The 20461-nt window shown below is 36.2% G+C and overlaps 2 protein-coding genes across 3 annotated transcripts in view; one reads left to right on the top strand and one right to left on the bottom strand.

The window, feature by feature from the left end:
• Window positions 1–15655, top strand: part of ADAD1 (adenosine deaminase domain containing 1) — a 66284-nt gene extending 50629 nt beyond the window's left edge. For both annotated transcript variants that reach the window (XM_072938104.1, XM_072938087.1), the window contains one exon: window positions 15520–15655. In XM_072938104.1, the coding sequence (XP_072794205.1) occupies window positions 15520–15543 (24 nt within the window). In that variant the 3' untranslated portion in view covers window positions 15544–15655. The remainder of the gene's footprint in view (window positions 1–15519) is intronic.
• IL2 (interleukin 2) lies at window positions 14103–19128 on the bottom strand. The gene is made up of 4 exons (XM_006217618.4): window positions 18699–19128; window positions 18548–18607; window positions 16100–16246; window positions 14103–14494 (listed from the first exon to the last, which is right to left on the bottom strand). Exons 1-4 carry the CDS (start codon window positions 18843–18845, stop codon window positions 14384–14386), a joined length of 465 nt encoding a protein of 154 aa, XP_006217680.1. The 5' UTR covers window positions 18846–19128; the 3' UTR covers window positions 14103–14383.
• Window positions 19129–20461: the final 1333 nt, after the last annotated feature.

The following is a 20461-nucleotide window of genomic DNA, read 5'->3' as shown; positions in this document are numbered from 1 at the left end:
AGGCTGCATAGGTCCTTCTGTTTTGTCAGGCTGACCATGTGAGCAGTCTTTAGGCTAGGTTGGTCCCCAGTCCAGTTGTTTGCCAAGTCCTGCCTTGTAGACAGGCTGCCGGCTGCTGGTTGGTGGAGCTGGGTCACAGGTATCTGACTGCAGAACCGCAGATAGCCTCAAGGATAGCACTGGCTCACTGTTTGGCAGAGTTAGGGACCAGGAGACTCCAGGGCTGTTGCCTTCCCACCAGTGGGTGAAGCCAGGCGCTGGGGTTAACGCTGGACTACTGGCAGGCAGAGTCAGGTCCTGGAGTCTGGTTGCAGGGCGTAGGGTCCCAGTGCTGCTATCATATTGCTGGTGGTGGGGACCCGTTCCTGACACAGTATGGTGTCCAGGGTGTCCCAAACCTTACGCTGGCCTGCTAGTGGGCAGGGCTATTGCCCAGATGGTCCCAGGGTAGGGTCTGACCTGCTGACGGGCAGGCTGGGTCCATAGCCTGTGGGACTGTAATTGTCTTAAGTCTGATGTCTGCCTCCTGGTAGGTGAGGCTGGTCCAGAGGCTACAGCAGTCTTCCTGGCACCAGGGCTGGGACCCAGGGGATTCTGGTGCTGGTGCCTTCCCACTGGTAGATGGAGCTGGGTCCTGGGCCCTCTGGTGGCCAGAGCTATGACCAGAGGCAGCTGTGATCTCAGGAGGTCTTAAGGCAACCTATCTGCTGAAGGGTGGGGCTGTGTCCCTGCCCAGTTAGCTGCTTGGCCTAAAGCATCCCACTGGCACCTATAGGTTTTTGGATCAGGGCAGGGCTGGATCCTGGGGGCTAATGTAGTTGGATGACTCTACAATGTTGCCCACCAGTACTAATGTCCATGTGTTAGAAGGAGCTCCCAAGAATGGCTGCCACCAGTGTCTGTGTGCCCAAGTTGAGGTGCAGTTGCCTTCTGACTCTCCAAGAGACTCCAACAGCAGCAAGTAGGTCTGACCCAAGCTAATAACAAATTAATACTTTCGCCTTTTGTTCTGGAGTGTGTGATTTTGTGTGTGCCCTTTAAGAGTGAAATCTCTATTTCTCTTGATCCTCTGGAACTCCCAGAATTAAATCCCACTATCCTTCAAAGCCACATGCTTTGGGGGCTCATCTTCCTTCTGCAGGAGTCCTGGGTTTGGGGTATTTGACATGGGGCTCAGACCTCTCATTCCTGTGGGCAAACTTCTGCAGTGTGATTATTCTTCAGCTTGTGGGTTGCCCACTGGGGGAATGGGACTTTGTCACAAATCCACCCCTTCTGCCGATCTTTTTTGTGGTTTCTTCTTTATGTCTTAGTTTTAGAAGATCTTTTCTGGTAAGTTCCAGTCTTTTTCATTGATGGTTGTTCTGCAAATAGTTGTGATGTTCGTTTGCTTGTGAGAGGAGACAGGTGAGCTCAGGGTCTTTGTGCTCTGCCATCTTGACAGATCTTGTTCTTTCTTTTATTTACTTTTTTCCACTACACACAGGCAATAGTCTCAAAATAACAATACCATCACTACCATCAATATTATGATTTACTCAATTTAAAATTGTTTTCTTCCGTAAAATATATCCTACCAGATATGTACAGATTAATGTGTTTTAAAGTAACTTAAAATAACTTCTTCCTGACAATGTGTGTGTGCATGTGCACTCTCTGTTTTTACACACACAGACACACACATACATAAATACAATATATTTGTATGTAGGTAATTTAAATAGACATAGAGAAGTCAAGAATAGAGTCTGATTTGTCTGAAAAGATTTGAAATTTTAACATACATTTTTATGGTGTTAGTAAGATTATCAAGTGGAGATATTCAGCAGTTGAAATACAGTGACAAACACCTTGAAAATATTTTGGAGTACAGGTAAAAAATTAGGAATTACTTGCAAAGAGGTAATTAAGTTGTGAGAGAAGATGTTTGCTTCTTCTTAGGGAGTATAAAAGGAAGAACACTAGGGATAGAATCTGAAGGGACACATATTTTGAATTTGGAAAAATAAGAGAAGACATGGAGTTATTTGACAGGTAGATAAAGAGTGAGGATATCAGAAAGAGGAATTTCAAGGATAGAATAAGCATTTTCAAGTGCTACAAAGGGTCAATGAGAATGATGACTGGATTTGGCAACCAGAAGTCCACCAGTAACTGAAACAGCTATTCCCAAACCTGGTTACTTAGTAGAGACACCACTCCAGGTTATCTTGATTCAGCAAAATTGAGAACAGGCCCCAAATCTACATTTTAACAAGTTATTACGCTTTGAAAAACACTATCCTACAGAATGAAAAGTTGGTGATATTAGAGGTAAAGTTGGCCAGAGTCAGGGAATTAATGGGAGGTGAGAATTTGGGAAGAAATTCTGTTCTTTAAACAGCTGGATTATGAGAATAATATGGCTTTAGGAAGGTGGGGTTTTTTGTTTCTTTGCTTATAAGATTGGGGATATTTCATCAATGTTCATGAACTTCTAGTGGAGCCTCCTAATGTAATGTTTATGGCTTGTTTGAGGGGATGGTAGATACTAGGTTAAAGAATTGGCACAGCTGTGGTTGGGTCAGATCTGCTTAAGGAATCATGGGTGGTGTGAATGCATTACTGAAACGGCCCAAGCCAAAATAAAGGAAAAGAAAAGAGGGAAATTGAGTAGATGTAAAGAAATTTCATTGAAGGGGCAGATTATGAGAGAACAGGAGATTGTGTCAGTATTTTCAAAGTTTGAATTCTTAGAAATTTAACTCTGGCCTTTATTTTGTCATGGACTCCTCACCCTCAGTCTAACTCAGTTATTAGGAGAAATAGTACAGTAGGTAAAATATTGGCATAAGTGATGACTTACACAGGGAGATTTAGGGTTCAGTCTATTCAGCTTTTGAGGGGTCTGTGTGGGCCCAGAGACAGCTAGAGGCCTGGACAGTCGGCTCTGTCCTTAGGCAGCCTGTTATTTACCCCCATGTTCAGTAATTCTAGTTTTGTATCTTTGTCATGGTATGAAAAGTTAAGAAAGCAGTGTTCTAAACTGTTGAATAAAAAATGTATTGATCATGCATTAAGGCATTGCCTATAGAGGTAGAGCAGACATTAAATTGTATCTGTTATAGGAACTTAAAAAGTTTTAGTTGGGAGGTATTTAGATAATTACATTTCATTTTCCACATAAGGTGAAGTGACGTGACAGCATTATTTTATGGAAGCTTTAGATGATCTAATTTATGAAAAAATAATTTAAGGAAAATCTGTATATGAAATATGTACAAATAACTTTAAAATATTGACTGGGACTGGATATGAATGTTGTTAGGCTTCATAATAACAGTTAATGAAGGATCATGGTTACTTTCAAATGCAAGTTTATTGTCTTTGAGAATGAGCTGAAATTGATTGTTCCTAGATAAAGGTAACTGTTCTTTGATGTGAGAAAGGAGAAAGAATATTGTTAAGTAAACAGGAAGCATGAGAATTTCCTCTTTAGAAATCTTTTGATCCTGAAACCATCCTATAAATTAAGTTGACTTAAACTACAACTTACTACTCTGTCACTTCTTGTGTTATAATAGATGTCAAAAATAATTGATTTTGTTTAATAGTCTCAGTAGTACCAAAGGAACATCTTGACTACCAAAACAGTATTTGTTCCTGGAAATAACATACATGTTTCTGTTGTTAAAAATTCTGCTGAGCCTGAATTCCCTTTCTTTATGGTACTTTAAATCTGGATTATTTTCTTAGAAACTATAATTTTTATTAGTTACATGATGATAGAGGTTAAAAAGGTCTACTACTCCTGGAAAGTTGGTATTACCATTTAAAACTTTTAAATTAATTATTTATTGAGAGTTGTAGTTTCAGTTGTTCTACGTGTTTTAATGTTATGTTTGTCTGTTAGAGTTTTGATCTTGATCGTCCAGGCAACCTTTTTTTTTTCTAATAGCTGCCAGTAGTTGACAGTGCCTGAGACCAGTTAGTATCCCAAAGGGGAAGATTTCAGCACCTAGAATCTAGGCTGATTGGAAGCCAGACCCTCAAGAAGTAGCTTTTAAAGTATGCAAATATATATAGTCCTAGTGGGGCTTAGGACCACAAGCCTACAAGCCTAAGCCCCACAGCCTTCAAGAGCCAGATAATCTGGAGGTATCCCCAGAGCAGCATTCACAAAAATCAAGACTCCAGATGAGTGTATGAGCTCCTTTTTGGGAGATACTGTTGAGCTGTAACAAGGCAGAGGGAAAGTGCAAAAATGGTGTCCCCTGGCCTGTGTTCCCTGAGAGCACATTCATACCCTCTAGATGGTGTGCCAAACCTGAAGCCTGCCCTTAAAGCCAAAGCTCCAGGACTAGCACTTAGGCCTCTTTCACAGAAAACCTGGGGTTATATGTAAGTCAGCTGTGTGGTTCCCTGGAGGATGATAGCTTCTATGTTAGTCCCATGATATCCAAGAATGCAAGTCCCCCTGGCCTCTAGAGCTAGGCAATCAAGGGATATCCCACGGTCAGCAGCTACAAAAGCCAGAGAATCAGAGAAGGTTATGAGTTCTTTCTATAAGATACCAGTGAGCTGAAGTGAGACAGAGAGCACAAAGATTGCATCCACCTGTTGGTGTCCCCCGAATGCACCTCTGTAGGTCTTACAGAGTCTCTTAGGTCCCTATATATGTGTCAGACTAGAAACCTGCCCCTCAGACCACATCTGGACAAGGAAATAGACCTCTTTAACAAAAAGACTGGTGGTGTGTTTCAGTATGCAACTTGTGCAGTGCCCTGGGAATGACAGACTTCCAAGAACTGTCTCTCTGCTTGTTATAGCCCCATCAGACCCAGGAATGCAAGCCCTTGGTCTCTGGAGCCAGGTTATCAAGGGGCATCCCCTGGGTGGCTGCCACAAAAACTAAGTCACCAAGTATAAAAAACCAGAACACCAGATGTGTGTAGAAGCTCCCCTCCAGGAGATACCAGCATTCTGAAGCACAGCAGAGGAAGTGTGAGTACAAAGATGGTGTCCTCTGGCTTTAGCAAAGTGGAACAAAAGCAGAAAGATGGCACCCACCAGCGTCAGTTCCTAGAGAGTATCCCATCAGGCCCCTGCTCCTGAGCCCAGTGCTTTAAAATTAGGAAATGAATCTCTTTTATATAAAGTCTAGGTTCTTTTCAAATGACTGCTTCTACACTGGCTGTGGAGCAGGTCAGCCTGTGCACAATCCCTTTAAGAGCTGTCCCCATTGGTCCTCAAAGCCAAATATTTGGAGGGCTTATTTCTCAGGTGCTGATCGTAAAAGCTGAAATGTCCAATGTGTGGCATAAGCCCTCTGCTGCTCAGTGAGAAAGTCCAGGTTTTGAGTTTCCTCCTTGTTTGGATCACCTCACAGTGGGTGGGGTTTATGGTGAGATTGTGTCTTAGCCTTTCCTATCCTCTTTGATGTGATATCCCTCTCATTTGCCCAATGTGAGGGGACAAACTTGTTTTTGCTGGTTTTTAGTTTTGTTTTCAGAGGAAATTGTTTAGTATATAGCTGTAGATTAGGTGTGTCCCTGGGAGGAGGTGAGTTCAGGAATTTTTACTTCACCATCTTGAATTGGAGCCTCTCCACTCAGTCTTTATCCAAATTCTTCCTATTTTAAGGACAGTTTCAAAATAAATTTTCCATGAAATTTTCTCTGAAACCTAGTTTTAAATATCATTCATATCTCTGAACTCTCACATATCCCATTCCTCCATTAACACATTTTTACTTTTTATCACTGTCACTAAATTGTAAATATATTCATTTTTTACTTACTGCCTCCTGAGCAGTGACTTTCCTATAGTAATTAGTTAATAAATATTTACTTATTGAAAAGTTACCAAGTTTTTACATTTTTCCCCAAGAAAGATAGAGATGTGTGTAGGCATATCTAGAAACAGCTTAATTTACTACTATAGAAATTTGGAATGTCTCTGGGTCCCTTAGATATAGATGTTACAGATGAACTATCTGATCACTTACTGCTAGAATTTTAATGACTACACCTCCTGTATACTGCACTTACTAAGGTGACTTGTACTTTTAAAAGCTAAGAACTTTCTGAATTAAGAAAGTATATGACACCAAGTTGAATGTGTTTTTTTTTACTTAAAAAAAAAGAACCTAAAAACAATTGTTTTCTCTCAGAATTTTAAAAACCTTTTATTTTGAAATAATATAGGCTCATAAGAAGTTGCAGAAATAGTACAGAGAAGTCCTTTGTACCCATCACCCACCTTCCTTCAATGGTACATAATTATAAAACATAATCAAAACCAGGAAATTGACATAGGCACAATACAATTAACCAGACCAAAGAACTTACTCAGATTTTACCAATTCTCGTATGTACTCCTTTTTTATGTGTACAGTTTATGGAATATTTTCATATGTATACATTAATAAAACTATCACCTGCATCATTTTGCATTCCCGAAAGCAGTGTACGACAAAGGTTATCAGTTCCTCCACCTTAGGCTTTATAGTCAAACCTTCTCCAACATCTGGGAGTTTGTTCTCTCTGTATATGATTGTATCGTTTTGAGAATGTTATATTGATGCAATTGTATAGTATAATATTTGGAAATAGGCTTTTTTCACTCATTACAATGACCTTGAGATAAATCCAAGTTGTTGCAGGTATCAATAGTTTGTTATTTTTTATTGCTGAATAATATTTCATTTTATATATTACCATAATGTATCCCTTCACCCATGAAGGTGAACCCATTTGGGGTTTTTCCAGTTTTGACTATTACAAATAAAGCAGCAGTGAATGTCTATGCATTGTTTTTACTGTGGTAGGATATACATTACAAAATTTACTTTTAACCATTTTTAGGTGTACAATTCAGTAGTAGTAAGTACATTCACAATGTTTTGCAACCATCACTACTATCCATTTCCAGAACTTTTGTATCATTCCAAACGGAAACTCTGTACCCATTAAACAATAACTCCCCACTCCTTCTTTCCCCCAGCCCCTAGGTAAGCATGAATCTATTTTCTGTCTATGAATTTGCCTATTCTAGATACCTCATGTAAGTGGAATCGTAAATATTTGTACTATTGTGTCTGGTTTATTTCACTTAGCATAGTGTTTTCAAAGTTTGTTAATGATGTAGCATGTATTGAAATTTCCTTTTTGGGCTGCATTGTTTTCCATTTGTATGGGTATGCTGCATTTTTTGTTTATCCATTCATCTGTTAATGGACACTTGGCTTATTTTTTCCTTTGGGCCATTGTAATTCATGTTGCTGTGAATATGAGTATGCAAGTATGTTGAGTCCTGCTTTCAATTCTTTTGGACACATACCTTGAAGTGGAATTGTTAGATCATATGGTAATTATTTAATTTTTCAAGGAACTACCACTGTTTTCCACTGTGGCTGCATCATTTTGCATTCCCGAAAGCAGTGTACAATAAAGGTTATCAGTTTCTCCATATTCTGTCAACACTTGTTATTTTCCATTTTTCTGGACATAATGCTCAAGGATTTCTTATGTAACCTTATATATATTGGTCTTTTTTCTTTTCCACTGCTCTGTCCTTATGTCAATACCATGCTTAGTTATTATGTAGCTTTTTAATAAGTATTGATATTTGGTAACGTGTCCTCCAGCTTTGTTTTTCTTCAAGAATGTCTTGGCTATTTTAGATTCTTTGTATTTCCATATAAATTTAAGCTTAACCTTTAGGTTTCATACTGCCCCTCCACCACAAACACACATTTAAAATCTATTGAAATTTTAAATTGCATTAACTCTATAGGTAAATTTAGGAAGAACCAACATCTTATATTGAGTCTTACAATTCACAAACATGGTAGATCCTTTCTTTTATGTAGGTCTTAATTTCTCTTAGTAATGTTTCTTTCAAGATAGAAGTATATATTTCATGACGTCTATTCCCAGTTATTTGATGTTATTTGGTGCTGTTGCAAATGGTACTGGTTTTAAATATTCTCTCTTTGATTCTGGCATATAAAAATACGGTAGATATTTGTATATTAATCTTGTTACTAGTAATCTTACCATGGTCATCCATTAATTCTAATAGTTTATGGTTGCAGATTCTTTTGGACATTCTATTTGTACAGAGTCACATCTGTGAAAAATGATAATTTTAATTATTCCTTTCTAGTCTTTTACTGCTTTTCCTTTGTTACACTTTTAGAGTCTCTACTACACGATTGAATAGAAATTGTGGTGGACATCCTTGTCTTGGTCCTAAACTCAGGAAAGTGTTCCATATTTCATAATTAACTTATTGGCTATGGTTTTGTGACAGATATACTCAGTTTAAGGAAATTCTCTTAGTTTTCTGAGCACTACTTTTTTTAATTTTCTCAACTGATTTTTGTACACCACTTGAGTTGATTCATGTAGTCTATGTAAATTTCTTTTTTTCTTTGTATGTGGTGAATTAAATTTTTTAAAAATCATCAAACCAATTTTATATTCTTGGAATAAATCCAATTTGGTTACATATATTACCTTTTATATATAAAACTATTTTTATTTGCTAATGTTTTGTTAAAGGTTTTGCATTTGTGTTTATCAGAATTCCTGGCCTATATTTAATCTTTCTTATAATGTTAGTTTGGTATCAAGGTTAGGCTAGTCTAATAGAGTGATTTTTTTAAGTGTTCCTTCTTTTTCTATTCTTTTGGATTGTTTGTGTTAAGATGGCTAGTATTTTTTTTTTAATATTTAGAAGAATATAACAGAAAGGACATTTAGGCCTGGAATTTCCTTTATGAGAATGTTTTAAATTACCAATTCAATTTCTATTATTTTTGACCATTATTTCTTCAAAAATGTTTTCTCTCCTTTTTCTGGTATTTCTATTTACCTATATGTTAAACCACTTGATAGTATCCATTGAGTTTACTTTTTTCTCTTTGTTCTTTAGTTTCATAGTTTCTCTAAAATAGTATGTTTAAGTTGGTTGATCTTTTCTTCTTCAGTGGCTAATCTCTTGTTAAGCCTATGGTATGATTCTTAAATTTCATATATTTTTCAGTTGTAGAATTTCTGTTCTAGGACTTTGGTTCATTTTTATAGTTTTAATAGTTTCCATTTTTATAGTTTCCATTTCTCTGTTAGATTCTCTACTGGTCCCTTGTGTTCAGTTTGTCTTTTAAATCTTGAACATATTTATAATAGTGAATTCCATCACTCCTGTCATTCTTTTTTCTGTTTCTATTGAGCTGTTTTTCTAGTGGTTATAGGTCACATTTTACTCCTTTTTCACATGCTTGGTCAGTCTTGGTCTATGCTGGACATTATTGATGCTTTGTTGCATTTCTAGGTATCGTTGGCTTATTTTAAACAATGTTGAATTTTGTTCTGAAATAGAATTAATTTACTTGTGGATCATCTTGAGTCTTTCAAGACTTGGTTTTAAGCTTTATTAAGGCAAGGTTATTAGAGTAGCCTTTACATTAGGCTAGATTAGTCCAACTTCTAAAACACTTTCTACGGCTTCTACCAAATTCCTAAGTTGTTCAACAAGGTTTCCTTTGTTCCTATAGTTTCACTTTATTCCTTTTTTAGGTTTATTTTTAATATTATGTTTTCTCCTTTATTATTTCTAGTTGTACTATTTTTTAAGAGATTACCCTATATTATAATATTAAATTTGATTTACTACAGTCTATTTAAACTTTATTCTTTGAGCACTTCTCAAACAATACAAGTTTTAATGTAACATTTTAATGCTATTTATTATCTTTTGCCCTTAATTCTTTAGTTGTCAAATATTTTACTTTTGCATATGTTAAAATGCCACAAGACATAGTCATCCTAATTACCCACTATTTCCCCAGTGTGGTACTACTTCTTTTTTGCAGTTCTGTGCTTTCATCAGGGATTTTCCTTTTGAACCTAAACTTACTCATTTAGCAGTACTTGTAGTTCAGGTCTTTTTTTAACTAGTTTTCTCAGCATTTTGTCTGAAATGTCTGTTTCATCTAAATTTCCAAGGAATTCTGGATGCAGAATTCTACATTATTATGTATTTTGTTTGTTTTATCTCTTATATGCCATTCCATTGTTTTTCAGCGTCCATAAATGTTGGTGAAAAATTAGCAAACAGTTTTATTATTGCTTTGCTGAAGGCATTGCCTTCCCCCTGCTACCCCTGCCCTGCCCCACTGGCTGCTTTTTATCTTTGCTTTTCAGCAGTTTTGACTGTGATTTCCCTAGGTGTGGATTTGAGGGGTTTGTGTGGGTATTTGTTACTGTTGTTGTTTTGTATTTATCCTGAGCATCTTTAATCTGTAGGTAAATGTCTTAATTGTTTATGAAATTATTAGCCATTATATCTTCAGATATAGCTTCTTTCTCTTTTTTTCCTTGTCTTTTTTGATTCTAATTACCTGTATGTTAGATCTTTTTACTGTATTCTATTTGTTTCTTAAAATCTTTTGTTTGTATCTCCCCCCCCACCCCCCTAGTCTTTAGTTTTGTTATTTTTTATTGGTCTGTCTTTGAGTCAGTATTCCAGTCTTCTGCTATTTCTATTATGCTATTAAACACATCTAGTGATTTCTTAATTTCAGATACTGTATTTCTTAGTTCTAGAATGTTCAGTAGATTCCAGCTTTCTGCAAAAATACATGTATTTGTCCATATTTTAGAACTGATGCCCTATTTTCTTGAACATATTAATCAGTTATTTTAATATCTGTGACTTATAATTATATCTGAATTCTTTACAGAAGATTTTTATTGGCTTTTGCCTTGTAATTTTGAGTGTGTGTGTGTTAGTCATAATTTTTTGACTTATGCCATATGTGAATAAAATATTATAGAGGCTCTAGATTTGGATTTGATGATGTTATCTTTAAACTAGATTGTGTTTTCCTGAGGAGGCAAGTAGGATCTGGCAGATACCTTTCATCCTGTAGAATCTTGGTTTTAGGCTTTGTTAGAACTGTTCTGTTTCAGATTTGTCCTTATTCTAAGGCCAATTTACTTAGAGTCTTGGCCTTTCTTTTTTCTCATCTTAAATCCTGATGTATTTAATAGACCCTTCCCCAATGGCAGAGCTTATACTCCAATATGTGTCTCCTCAGCACCACACAGCTCATTTGCCTCATTTCTGCTTTTTTCTGCCATTTCTTTTGGTGATTGGAAGGCATCTTAACTTATGCATGTGCAGGTGATGGATCAGCCTTTGAGGGGAGTTTGCATGTAGATATATGGATGGGATCCTTCTCCACAATTCCCTCTGTTTTGCTTCTCAAATCCCATCCACTTTGACAACCCTGAACTCCTACCTTTATTTCCTCATAGGTCTGCCACTTGAGTTCCATTTTCCTGTGCTATAATTTGGAAAATGCCCTCAGTAAAAAAGCCAGGATGTCAGTTGTGCCCATTCTTTCCCTTGAGGAATGTAACCTGTGAGACCTGTCTGCATTGGTCCCTCTCCTCACACAGAGGAACTGTTACCACTCATAGGGTTGAAGGGAGGAGATTACTAGAAACTTGAAGGTCAGGATCATAAAGAAAGGGGCTACTTTGAGAGGAGTATGACCTTTGGTCAAGTGATGCAGCATTCTGTGGCCAGATACTTCATCCAGCTCTTACCAGGAATTTGACCAAACTGGAAGGCAGGAGGCACATTAATGTTGTTCATTCATATAAGTCAGCTTAACAGGGTGGAAAAGGATGTCAGGTTGTCAAGGGGAAAATAAAAGATATCTAGCACAGTTCACCTCTTTGTTCCTTAACATGTCCTCTCTTTCTTCATTTGGGAGAAAAGTTTGTATCCCAAGCAAGGAATTTTGGTATCATTGTGAGGTAATGTCAGTTCAGCAGTAGTTTCCTGAAACTTAAAACATTAGGCACACCACCAGTATTTTTCACATAAAGTAAGACTGTGTGAAGTCCCATTTGACATAGTGGGAGCAAGAATATATATAACTACTTGGGTCTGTTCAATTGGCAAGGAAGTTGGTAGTCATGAAAGTTCATAGTCATGAAAGTTGGTGATCATAACTGCCTTATTTCAGTATTCATTGCACATTCCACTTTATCATTTGCCCTTACTTTGGCTGGGTGGAATTCTTTGCCTGGTGGCAGACTCCTGATCTCAATTTTGTGGTATCTGAGTTTTTGGGATTCTAAACACTTTGAGAATTGATGCAGTTTTCCATTGATCAATACAAGTGGAGAGAGCTAAGAGATGTCCTGCTGAATTTCCCAGGTTCCAAATACAGTGTTACCAATTGTGCAGCAGTTGCCTCTGTTCTATAGCAGGATCGCAGTTTCCCTTTGTCATCAAAATCAGTTAACTCTGCCACTACAATAGTCTTTTATATACCTGTTGGTTCAGCTGCATGAAAAGCCCCCAGATGCCCAAAAGGTGTCTCAGCTTCCATTTAATCAGTTTTCTGGTAGAAGTCAATGTTCCTGGTAGAAACATGCCTCATTGAGCATTAGGACCTTAAAATTGACCAAGCTAATGTTTCATTGGTAGGAGGTTAAAATTTTTTTCAAGTGAGTCATTTAGTATAATAATAATAAGATGGAATGCTTTTGTTTATACTTCTTGATTCCCAGACCTGTGCACTCTGGCTATGGGGAAGACTGTACCATATATTGGCTGCTGGTTTAGCACAGCGATGTTGAGATCTTAACTCCCATGTAAGGCATGGAGGCTGTAAAAGATAATAGAGGTGTGTTCTGAGGAAAAATATCCTCAGTTTGTGAGTCATTGGAAGGTTTTTGAGTAAAGGTGTGATTTTTCCTCAGAAGGGATACTGTTAAAGAAAAGAAGTTGTCTGTCAACAGGAAAGACAGATGTTCAAGGTTCTCAGCCTCTATGTCTGGCAGAATATCCACATCCCATATCGCAGAGCCCCACTCCTTCCCCACCCTTAGTATGAGAGACCTGGAATGCTAAAGCTTTTAATTGGTACTACATCTTTGCAGACTTACATCAGACTCTTGGATTTTTCCTTTGCCATATATGTTCTATGACTACAAGAGATAAGGAACTGCTTCAGAACTACCAATGAAGACTTCTGGTTGCCCATGCATGTTTTTAATTGTATATTTATAACTTTAATTCTTTCCCTTCATTCTCTATCTTGGGCCATCAAAAGAATACAGATGATTATCACAATTTTTATAACTACTATTGCTGAAGCAATTAAATGTCACAGTCATTTCATAACATTTTGCTCTACATCTGCACCTTATCCTATGCTGCCATTGATGATAACTTGAATAATCAGGATGCTACTACATCCTATAGATTTTTCATAGTCCTAATTTTGCTGTGCTCCTTGAATATATGAAAAACCTGGTCCCAGAAATCTGTTTTGAGGATCTATTTCTTAGGTACAATTACTGTGTCTGAGTCAAAACAGATGGCATACTCAGACTAATTTAAGGAGAATCTAATAAAGAGACAATTTACAAAGCTATGGTCAGGGTACAGGAAAACTGCAAGAGACAGTTCAGTACCCCAGAGCTGGTAATAGTACAGGTGTTACCATCTTTAAAGGGTGGAGTGGAAAGAAAGGTTAGCAGAACCCAGAAGGAAAAAGTCTCAAGAGAGCCACCTTGAGAGAAACTGGGTTCTTTGGTCAAGAGGCACAGCCATCCAGTGGCTACTCCATAGAGAGAAAGGAATCTCTTCTGTCCCTCAGACCTCCTACCGGAGTCACCCAGTGGCAGGACCCAATGGAAAGCCAGAGGGTAGGGGAAAGCTTTGGTATAGGTTATACAAGTGTGTGTCCTGAAGGCAGAGAGCAAGGTATAAGATTTTGAAGAATGGAGGAGAAACACACCAATTATATGAAGGTGATTTCAAGAGTGTTTTTGTGCTGGCATCTTGTTTAAGGCATGACCTGGAGAAGGAAACCAGTATAATTTGATGGGATTTTCTCAGACTAGAATTAAGAATCTAATCAATTCATGAAAGGAGAAAAAAGCAAGAGCTTTGAGAAGCCCATTTCCCCAATGGGGAAGGGGTACTTTTTTAAGCATCTTAACCATCTTGTGAAAAGTTTACATGAGTATTTCAGAAATATTTTAGTGCTTACTCTGTGCTATTCGCAGAATAACAAATATCTGGGCTTGTTTTTATTCATCAGCTTTATTAAATAATTTTATTAACTGACCTACATAGACATGATATTTAACAGTTCAATATAAAAATAAATACTTTAGGATAAATAATTTAAATGAATTTTTAGAGCCCCTAGGGCTTACAAAAAGAATCTTAAAAGATCCATATTTATCATCTGAGGAGTAAGAATAATAGTTACAAAGATAGAAAACCATACATCAAAAAATAAATATAAATTTTAAATACTCAAATAAATAGCCTGATAACATTTGAAATGGGAAGCACTTAATCATCAAGTCAGTGTTGAGTAGATACTTTGACAAAAGGTAATCCATTTGTTCAGAAATTCTACAACAGTTACTGTCTCATCATCATATTCACATGTGAATCCTGTTTCAGATCCCTGTAAAAAAGAAAACATTTGAAATTTTGTTTTAGTTCAGGGCAGTTTACCTTATATATAATTATTCTCAATAGTGTACAATTCAAAAAAACAGTCTTAGACAAATACTTCATTAAATGCTGCTAGTAAAATTAAAGTTGCTAAACCTCTTTTTCTCTGGGAATATATCTGATTTATGTCTATATATAGTTACATGTATGTAATGATAAGCTCATTATACTTTATTCATTATTAACTTTTTAAGTCTCCTATGTTTCTGCTTGAGTGAACCTCATATTTTCCCCAAAGCAAGATAGAAACAACCAGAGTAAGTTAGGATAAGCTTTTGTTTGGGAGGAAATTTGTATGCAAAACATTTTCGTAAATACTCATCCCCACTCCCACCCCACTTCAGTATCAATGCAGTTAAGTTTCCCAACTTTTAAAGATCTAAACACTAGAAATTCTGTAGACTGGCTTTTTAGAAATTCACCTCCTCTGCTGATAGGGACTATTTCAACTCTGCCTCTAGTTGACAAGCTAAGAAGAAAATATTTTGATATATAGCAAGATAAAAAGAGAGGAAATTTTCACATTTGAAGTAATTCCTATCCAGAAAACATAAACTAAGTGAGATAAAGTATTCCCTTTAAATAAACTACTGCAGTGTTTTATACACTTTTACATATAATCATTTAAATACCATAATCTCTTGAGGGGTTAGATTATTTTTTTTTAAGTATCTGGCTTCTGAAACACTTTCTGATTTTTATGTAATTTTTTCCTAATTTTGCATCTAGAATGTAGAATGAGTTTTTCTGATGTTGGTCAAGAATTTTAGAGCATGGATGATAAATTGAGTCTTTCAATGACAAGATGACTTTGATCTCAATGTATTTTTTAAATTAAATGGAAAGCAACGGTCTATTAATAAAGAGACTTATTTGGAAGCAGTTATATACTTTTAGAAACTTGGTTCTACTGTAATTAAAATTATGCTGTTTATTTAGGATCCCTATTAATTCATGAACTTTGTACTTTGGCAGATGGATGAGAAAAGAGAGCCATGAATCTCTTACATCACCTGGGTTCCTTGTATATTTCATGCTTCCTATGCATTTAAAAATACTTAAGGTCCTGAAAGTGAGTATTACCTCTAAATAAAAAGTTAATTATCTGGTCCATTGGCCATTTTACTGGTTGCCTTTTTTTTTTTTTTAAGACAACTCTCTTAGTTCTACCAAATGATAAGAAAAACCCATTTGAAAAGCCTTTCAGGTAATCAGAATTAGCTATTCTGGAAAATGAGCTGAAGGAATTAAAAAATATGTAATGAAACCTGTTTGCTTTCTGTGAAATTCAATTCAGTGTTTTATCCCACTCCCAGTTTTGTGTTAATGTGAGGGGTGACAGACTGAGGGATGGGGGCTTGTTCCTGAGTAGATGGTAGGTGGAAACCCTCTAGCTTACACTTTTTAAGCTCCACAATTTATCATCTAACATAAAAGTGACTTATGTTCACAGTGGACTTAAAATGCATGAGTACTTCACAATACCAAAAATGTTATACCACTTTAAAATGCCCTTCCATTTATGTTATTTTCAGGAGAGCAAATAATGTCTTACCTTCAGTTCCGAAACCGTTAAATTGATATTGTTCATTGAGTCCTTGATATTTGTCAGGTGAGAGTTTTTGCTTTGAGCTAAATTTAGCACTTCCTCCAAAGGTTTGAGTTCTTCCATGAGACACTGAAGGTGTTTCAATTCTGTAGCCTTGAATAATAATAAAAATAATTATCAGGTCAGTCTGCCCTGACAAAATGTCAGAATCAGAAATTAATCTCAAATTTATTTTATTGATAGTGGCAGTATATAGTTTTTACCATTGTTCCTATTTTCAACATTACTATAAAGATGGACCAATGTGGTTTACATTATAAGACTGAAAAACTAGAGATCAGCTGCCCATGGTTAGTATTAACTATTAGTTAACAAATAATGAGTCATTAATTTCAGCTTAATTTGACTTTGCAAAAAGTCAGCATTTCTGCACCCAATTGCAAATCACCAGTGTAGGTTGAATTCTTTTCCAGTCTGCATAGAAATTATTAGAACCAGAGTAGTCATAATGTAGAAGTATAGGATCACATTCTATGATTCTAATATTTAATAATCTAAGAGTTGAGAATCATAGACTGTTTAGGGACAGAGGGAGCTCTTGGATGCCATCTGTCACAATCCTGACATTTTATAAGTTAGGTAATTATAACTAGTTAGTAATGACTCAATATAGCAAATCACATATAACTGGATTTAAATTTTTTACTTTTCTATAATAAGTACAAGAAGGTACATTTTAAAAAATTATTTGCCAAATCAAATAAAAGCTTACAATATTTGTAGGATTTTTAGATGAACCTTCTGATTTAGTCATAAACACACACAAACATACACACTCATATATGTAAAATACTAATATTTCATAGTTCGTGGTACATTTTAATGTCCTAAATAAGCCCATTTAAGTCTCAGAGCCACCTTTTGAGATAGGTAATCCAGTGTGTTATCTCCATTTTACAAATAAGGAAACTAAATCTCAGAATTTAAGTGTCTTCCCCAAGGCCACATGAGTAGGTGGAGCCAGGATTAAATTTCAGTTCTTTATAGTATTAACATCACAACCTTTGACTTAAATGTTTTTATAGCTCTTTAAATTATTTTGCAACCACGGAATGGTTGTAAAATGAACAAATGAATGGAGTTTATCACATTACTTTTGGTTTCAAATAGATTTTGCATTGTCATTTGGAAACTTAGATTTCAGAGAATTCCAACACCCTCTAAATTATGCACATATTCTCATGTTATCTTTCTAATAGTTTTTAGAGGGAGAGGTAGGACTACACCACATACATCTTATGACATTTCCATCTAATGCCCTTTCAACCTGCATTAGTACTACAAGTTCTGCAAGTTCAGGGCTTAAGTTTTTGGCATGAACAACTTGGAGCTATTTCCCTCAAGAAACAGTGTAGTGTCTATGTTGCTGGAGGTAACATGTGACTGATGAAGCTAGGGAGCATCTCTTAAGTTACTTCCTTTTCATCTTTCAGAAGAGCCGTTTGAAGCATAATTTCCTTAAATTTATGAGAGGTGGATCAGTGAGATTGCATCTATGATCCTTAAATCCCACTTTTTTCTGGACCATTCACCCTAGGACAAGCTCTTTCTAGCACCAAAGTTTTGCCCATTATTTACTGACTGGCATGACTACTAGGAAACTTTACACTCCAAGTGTAGCTCTAGGAGCTTGGATGATGCTTATCTAACTATCTGAATCCCCAGATGACCAAATGAAGCTTTTAGTCTTGGAAAATAAGCCACATAGCATCAGAAGTCTTTAGGTCTATTGACAGAAAAGATGTCTAAGTCCAAACTGTAATTTATACTCTCCAGGAGGAATTTTGTCTTTACTATTACTAATAGCTAATGCTTATATGGTATTTACCATATGCCAAATGCTGTTCTGAGTACTTTACATGTACTCATTAAACCTCATCAGAACTGCATGAAGTATATATAGTTATCATTTACATAAGTAGATAAGAAACTGAGTCACAAAAAGAATAGGTAACTTGCCCAAGATCACAAAAGCTAGGATATGGCAGAGGTGAGATTTGAGTTCAAATAATCTGGCCCTATAATCTGTGCTATTGATTACTGCTATGCAACCTCTCAAAGATAAATCCTTAGGAATCTCCTAAAACAGTAAAGAATTCTTTTAAAGTGGGCTTCTGAAATCAATTTTGCTAATTTGGATGGTAAAGCAATATAATTGAATATCTCTTGAGTTTTACATTTTTAAATAGTAGGTCAACACAATCTTTTTAAAAACTGTCCCACTCCCTCTACCCCAAAACACACACAAGTACATATTAAAAAATATTAGCAAAGCCATTTTCAGAAGCCCCATTAGTAACTGGAGTTACTAATTCTTCTCCAGTCAATGTGCAGATTTTCATATTACTTTCAATTTTATTAAAATGTAAATTGAATGTTGAAAGTTGCACTTACCTTCTTGGGCATGTAAAATTTAAATGTGAGCATCCTGGAGAGTTTGAGGTTCTCATAGTTCTGAGAAAGCATAACAGATTGTTATTAAAAAACAAACTCCAGTTAGAAAAATTAAAATTAATAATTTTAGTAAGAAAGGGAATAAACTTACATTAACTTCCTTCAAAAGAAACTGTAAATCCAGCAACAGTGGCTCCAGTTGTTTCTTTGTGTCCTTCGTAGAGCTCAAAGTAGGTGCACTGTTTGCTACGAGTGCAAGAGTTAGTGCAATGCAAGACAAGAGTTGCAGCTTGTACATTGTGGCAGCAGTTGAGGTTACTGTGAGTAGTGATTAGAGAGGCTGATAGGAAGCTCTTGAACAAGTGAAGTAATTTATACTGTTAATTCTGGAAAAATATTATGGGGGTGTCAAAATGTTTTACATATTACACATATTTTCAAAGATTCTACCTGTGTGGCAAAAAGCATTACCTTTATTTTTCCTCTTCTGATGACTCTTTGGAATTTCTTTAAACCCCCATAAACTGACTGAATGGATGTAGGTGAAATCCCTCTTGGTTACATTAGCCCACACTTAGGTGGCAGTTCTAATTCATACAGCTAACGCCTTCTGTATGAAACAGTTTTTCCTCCCTCTTTCTTTAAGGGGGTGGGGATACAAAAGTGGCTCATGAAAAATTTCTCTTTGTCATAAAACTATGGGGAACATGTGGAGCACCATGTTGTGGTGGACAAGAGCAAAAGTAAATAGTTGCAAAGAATAGATTTTTAGATTTGTTGGTTAAACAGGAAGAATATTGGTTTCCTGTTTCAGGATGGCTTTACCTTTTTATCTCCACAATGACTGAGCTAATGCATACAACGTGATAGATTACTTCTTACACAATCAGCTAGAGAGGTATTAAGATTAGAATACATAAAATGCTCACTGAGCTTGAGGCACTGTTTTATGCTGTTTTAATTTTAATATGTTTCTTGTATCTATTTATTAAATCCCTTAGTGTCTGTTGTACTTTTTTCCCCCCAGGGTTTGGTGTTTAACAAATACTCAGAAAAGGATTTGCATATGAGGGTGCTACTAATGCTAGGATTTTTTTTTTTTGGTCCCTCTTTTTTTGAGGACAAGTTTAGTTTTGCTCCTTTATTATTTTTGCTGGGTATCCAGGGGATATAATGAGAGTTGGAATGTTGCCAGAACCAAAGATGCTATTTCTTCCTCTCAGTCTCTCAGGGGCACCTGAGCTATTCAGATCTTCCCCCACTTCATGTCCATTTCATTTCTTTCTCTCTCTTTATTAAACAGATTCCTTATTTTTTTTAAAGGTAAGGCAGAAAATGAGCATAGCAATAGGGATTCCCATGTTTATTTGTTAATAGGAAACTTGCTAACTGGAATTTCTGGATACCATACATACATTCTTTAGGAGAAAGATAATATGGCCAGCTTGAAATGTACCAATACTGGACTAATTAGTGTGGCTGGGGATGAGAAAGGCAAGGTAACAAACAGTCCAGGAGCCCATAGTGAGCCATGGGACGCATATATGTGTGTGTGTGTGTCTTGTGGAGTGAGAGCAGTCCTCAGAGAAGGGGTATTTGGGCTCTTACAATACAGAGGCCAGAACTCAATCAGCAGAAGTTACTGAGAGGGGGATCTGTTACAACTCTTGGAGCACCTTTATGGAAAAATGAATAAAGTACTACAAAAAAAACTTGTGACAAATACTCAGAAAATGGTTTACATCCAAGGGTACTGATGTTAGTTTTGTAATAGACTATGTGGTTTATAGCCATGTATAAGCCAACTTTAAGTTTCTAGTTGTTACATTTTCACTGTTTAATAGATTTAGATTTAGCCTCTAAAGCACCTGAGACACTGTGAGTATAAAAATATTTGTTATGAAATAACATCAG

The sequence above is a fragment of the Vicugna pacos genome, chromosome 2 (assembly GCF_048564905.1).
Source record: "Vicugna pacos chromosome 2, VicPac4, whole genome shotgun sequence".
NCBI lineage: Eukaryota > Metazoa > Chordata > Mammalia > Artiodactyla > Camelidae > Vicugna > Vicugna pacos.
Note: the sequence above shows the minus strand (reverse complement) of the source record. Positions and strands in the feature narration are given on the sequence as shown.

Bases quoted from the DNA above. Each gene is read 5' to 3' on its own strand.
- IL2 (XM_006217618.4), bottom strand. From the start codon at position 18,845: ATGTACAAGCTGCAACTCTTGTCTTGCATTGCACTAACTCTTGCACTC. The intron at 18,608-18,698 runs GTAAGTTTATTC...ATGCTTTCTCAG, and splicing joins TTCTTTTGAAGGAAGTTAAT to AACTATGAGAACCTCAAACT. The intron at 16,247-18,547 runs GTAAGTGCAACT...TTATTATTCAAG, and splicing joins AATTTTACATGCCCAAGAAG to GCTACAGAATTGAAACACCT.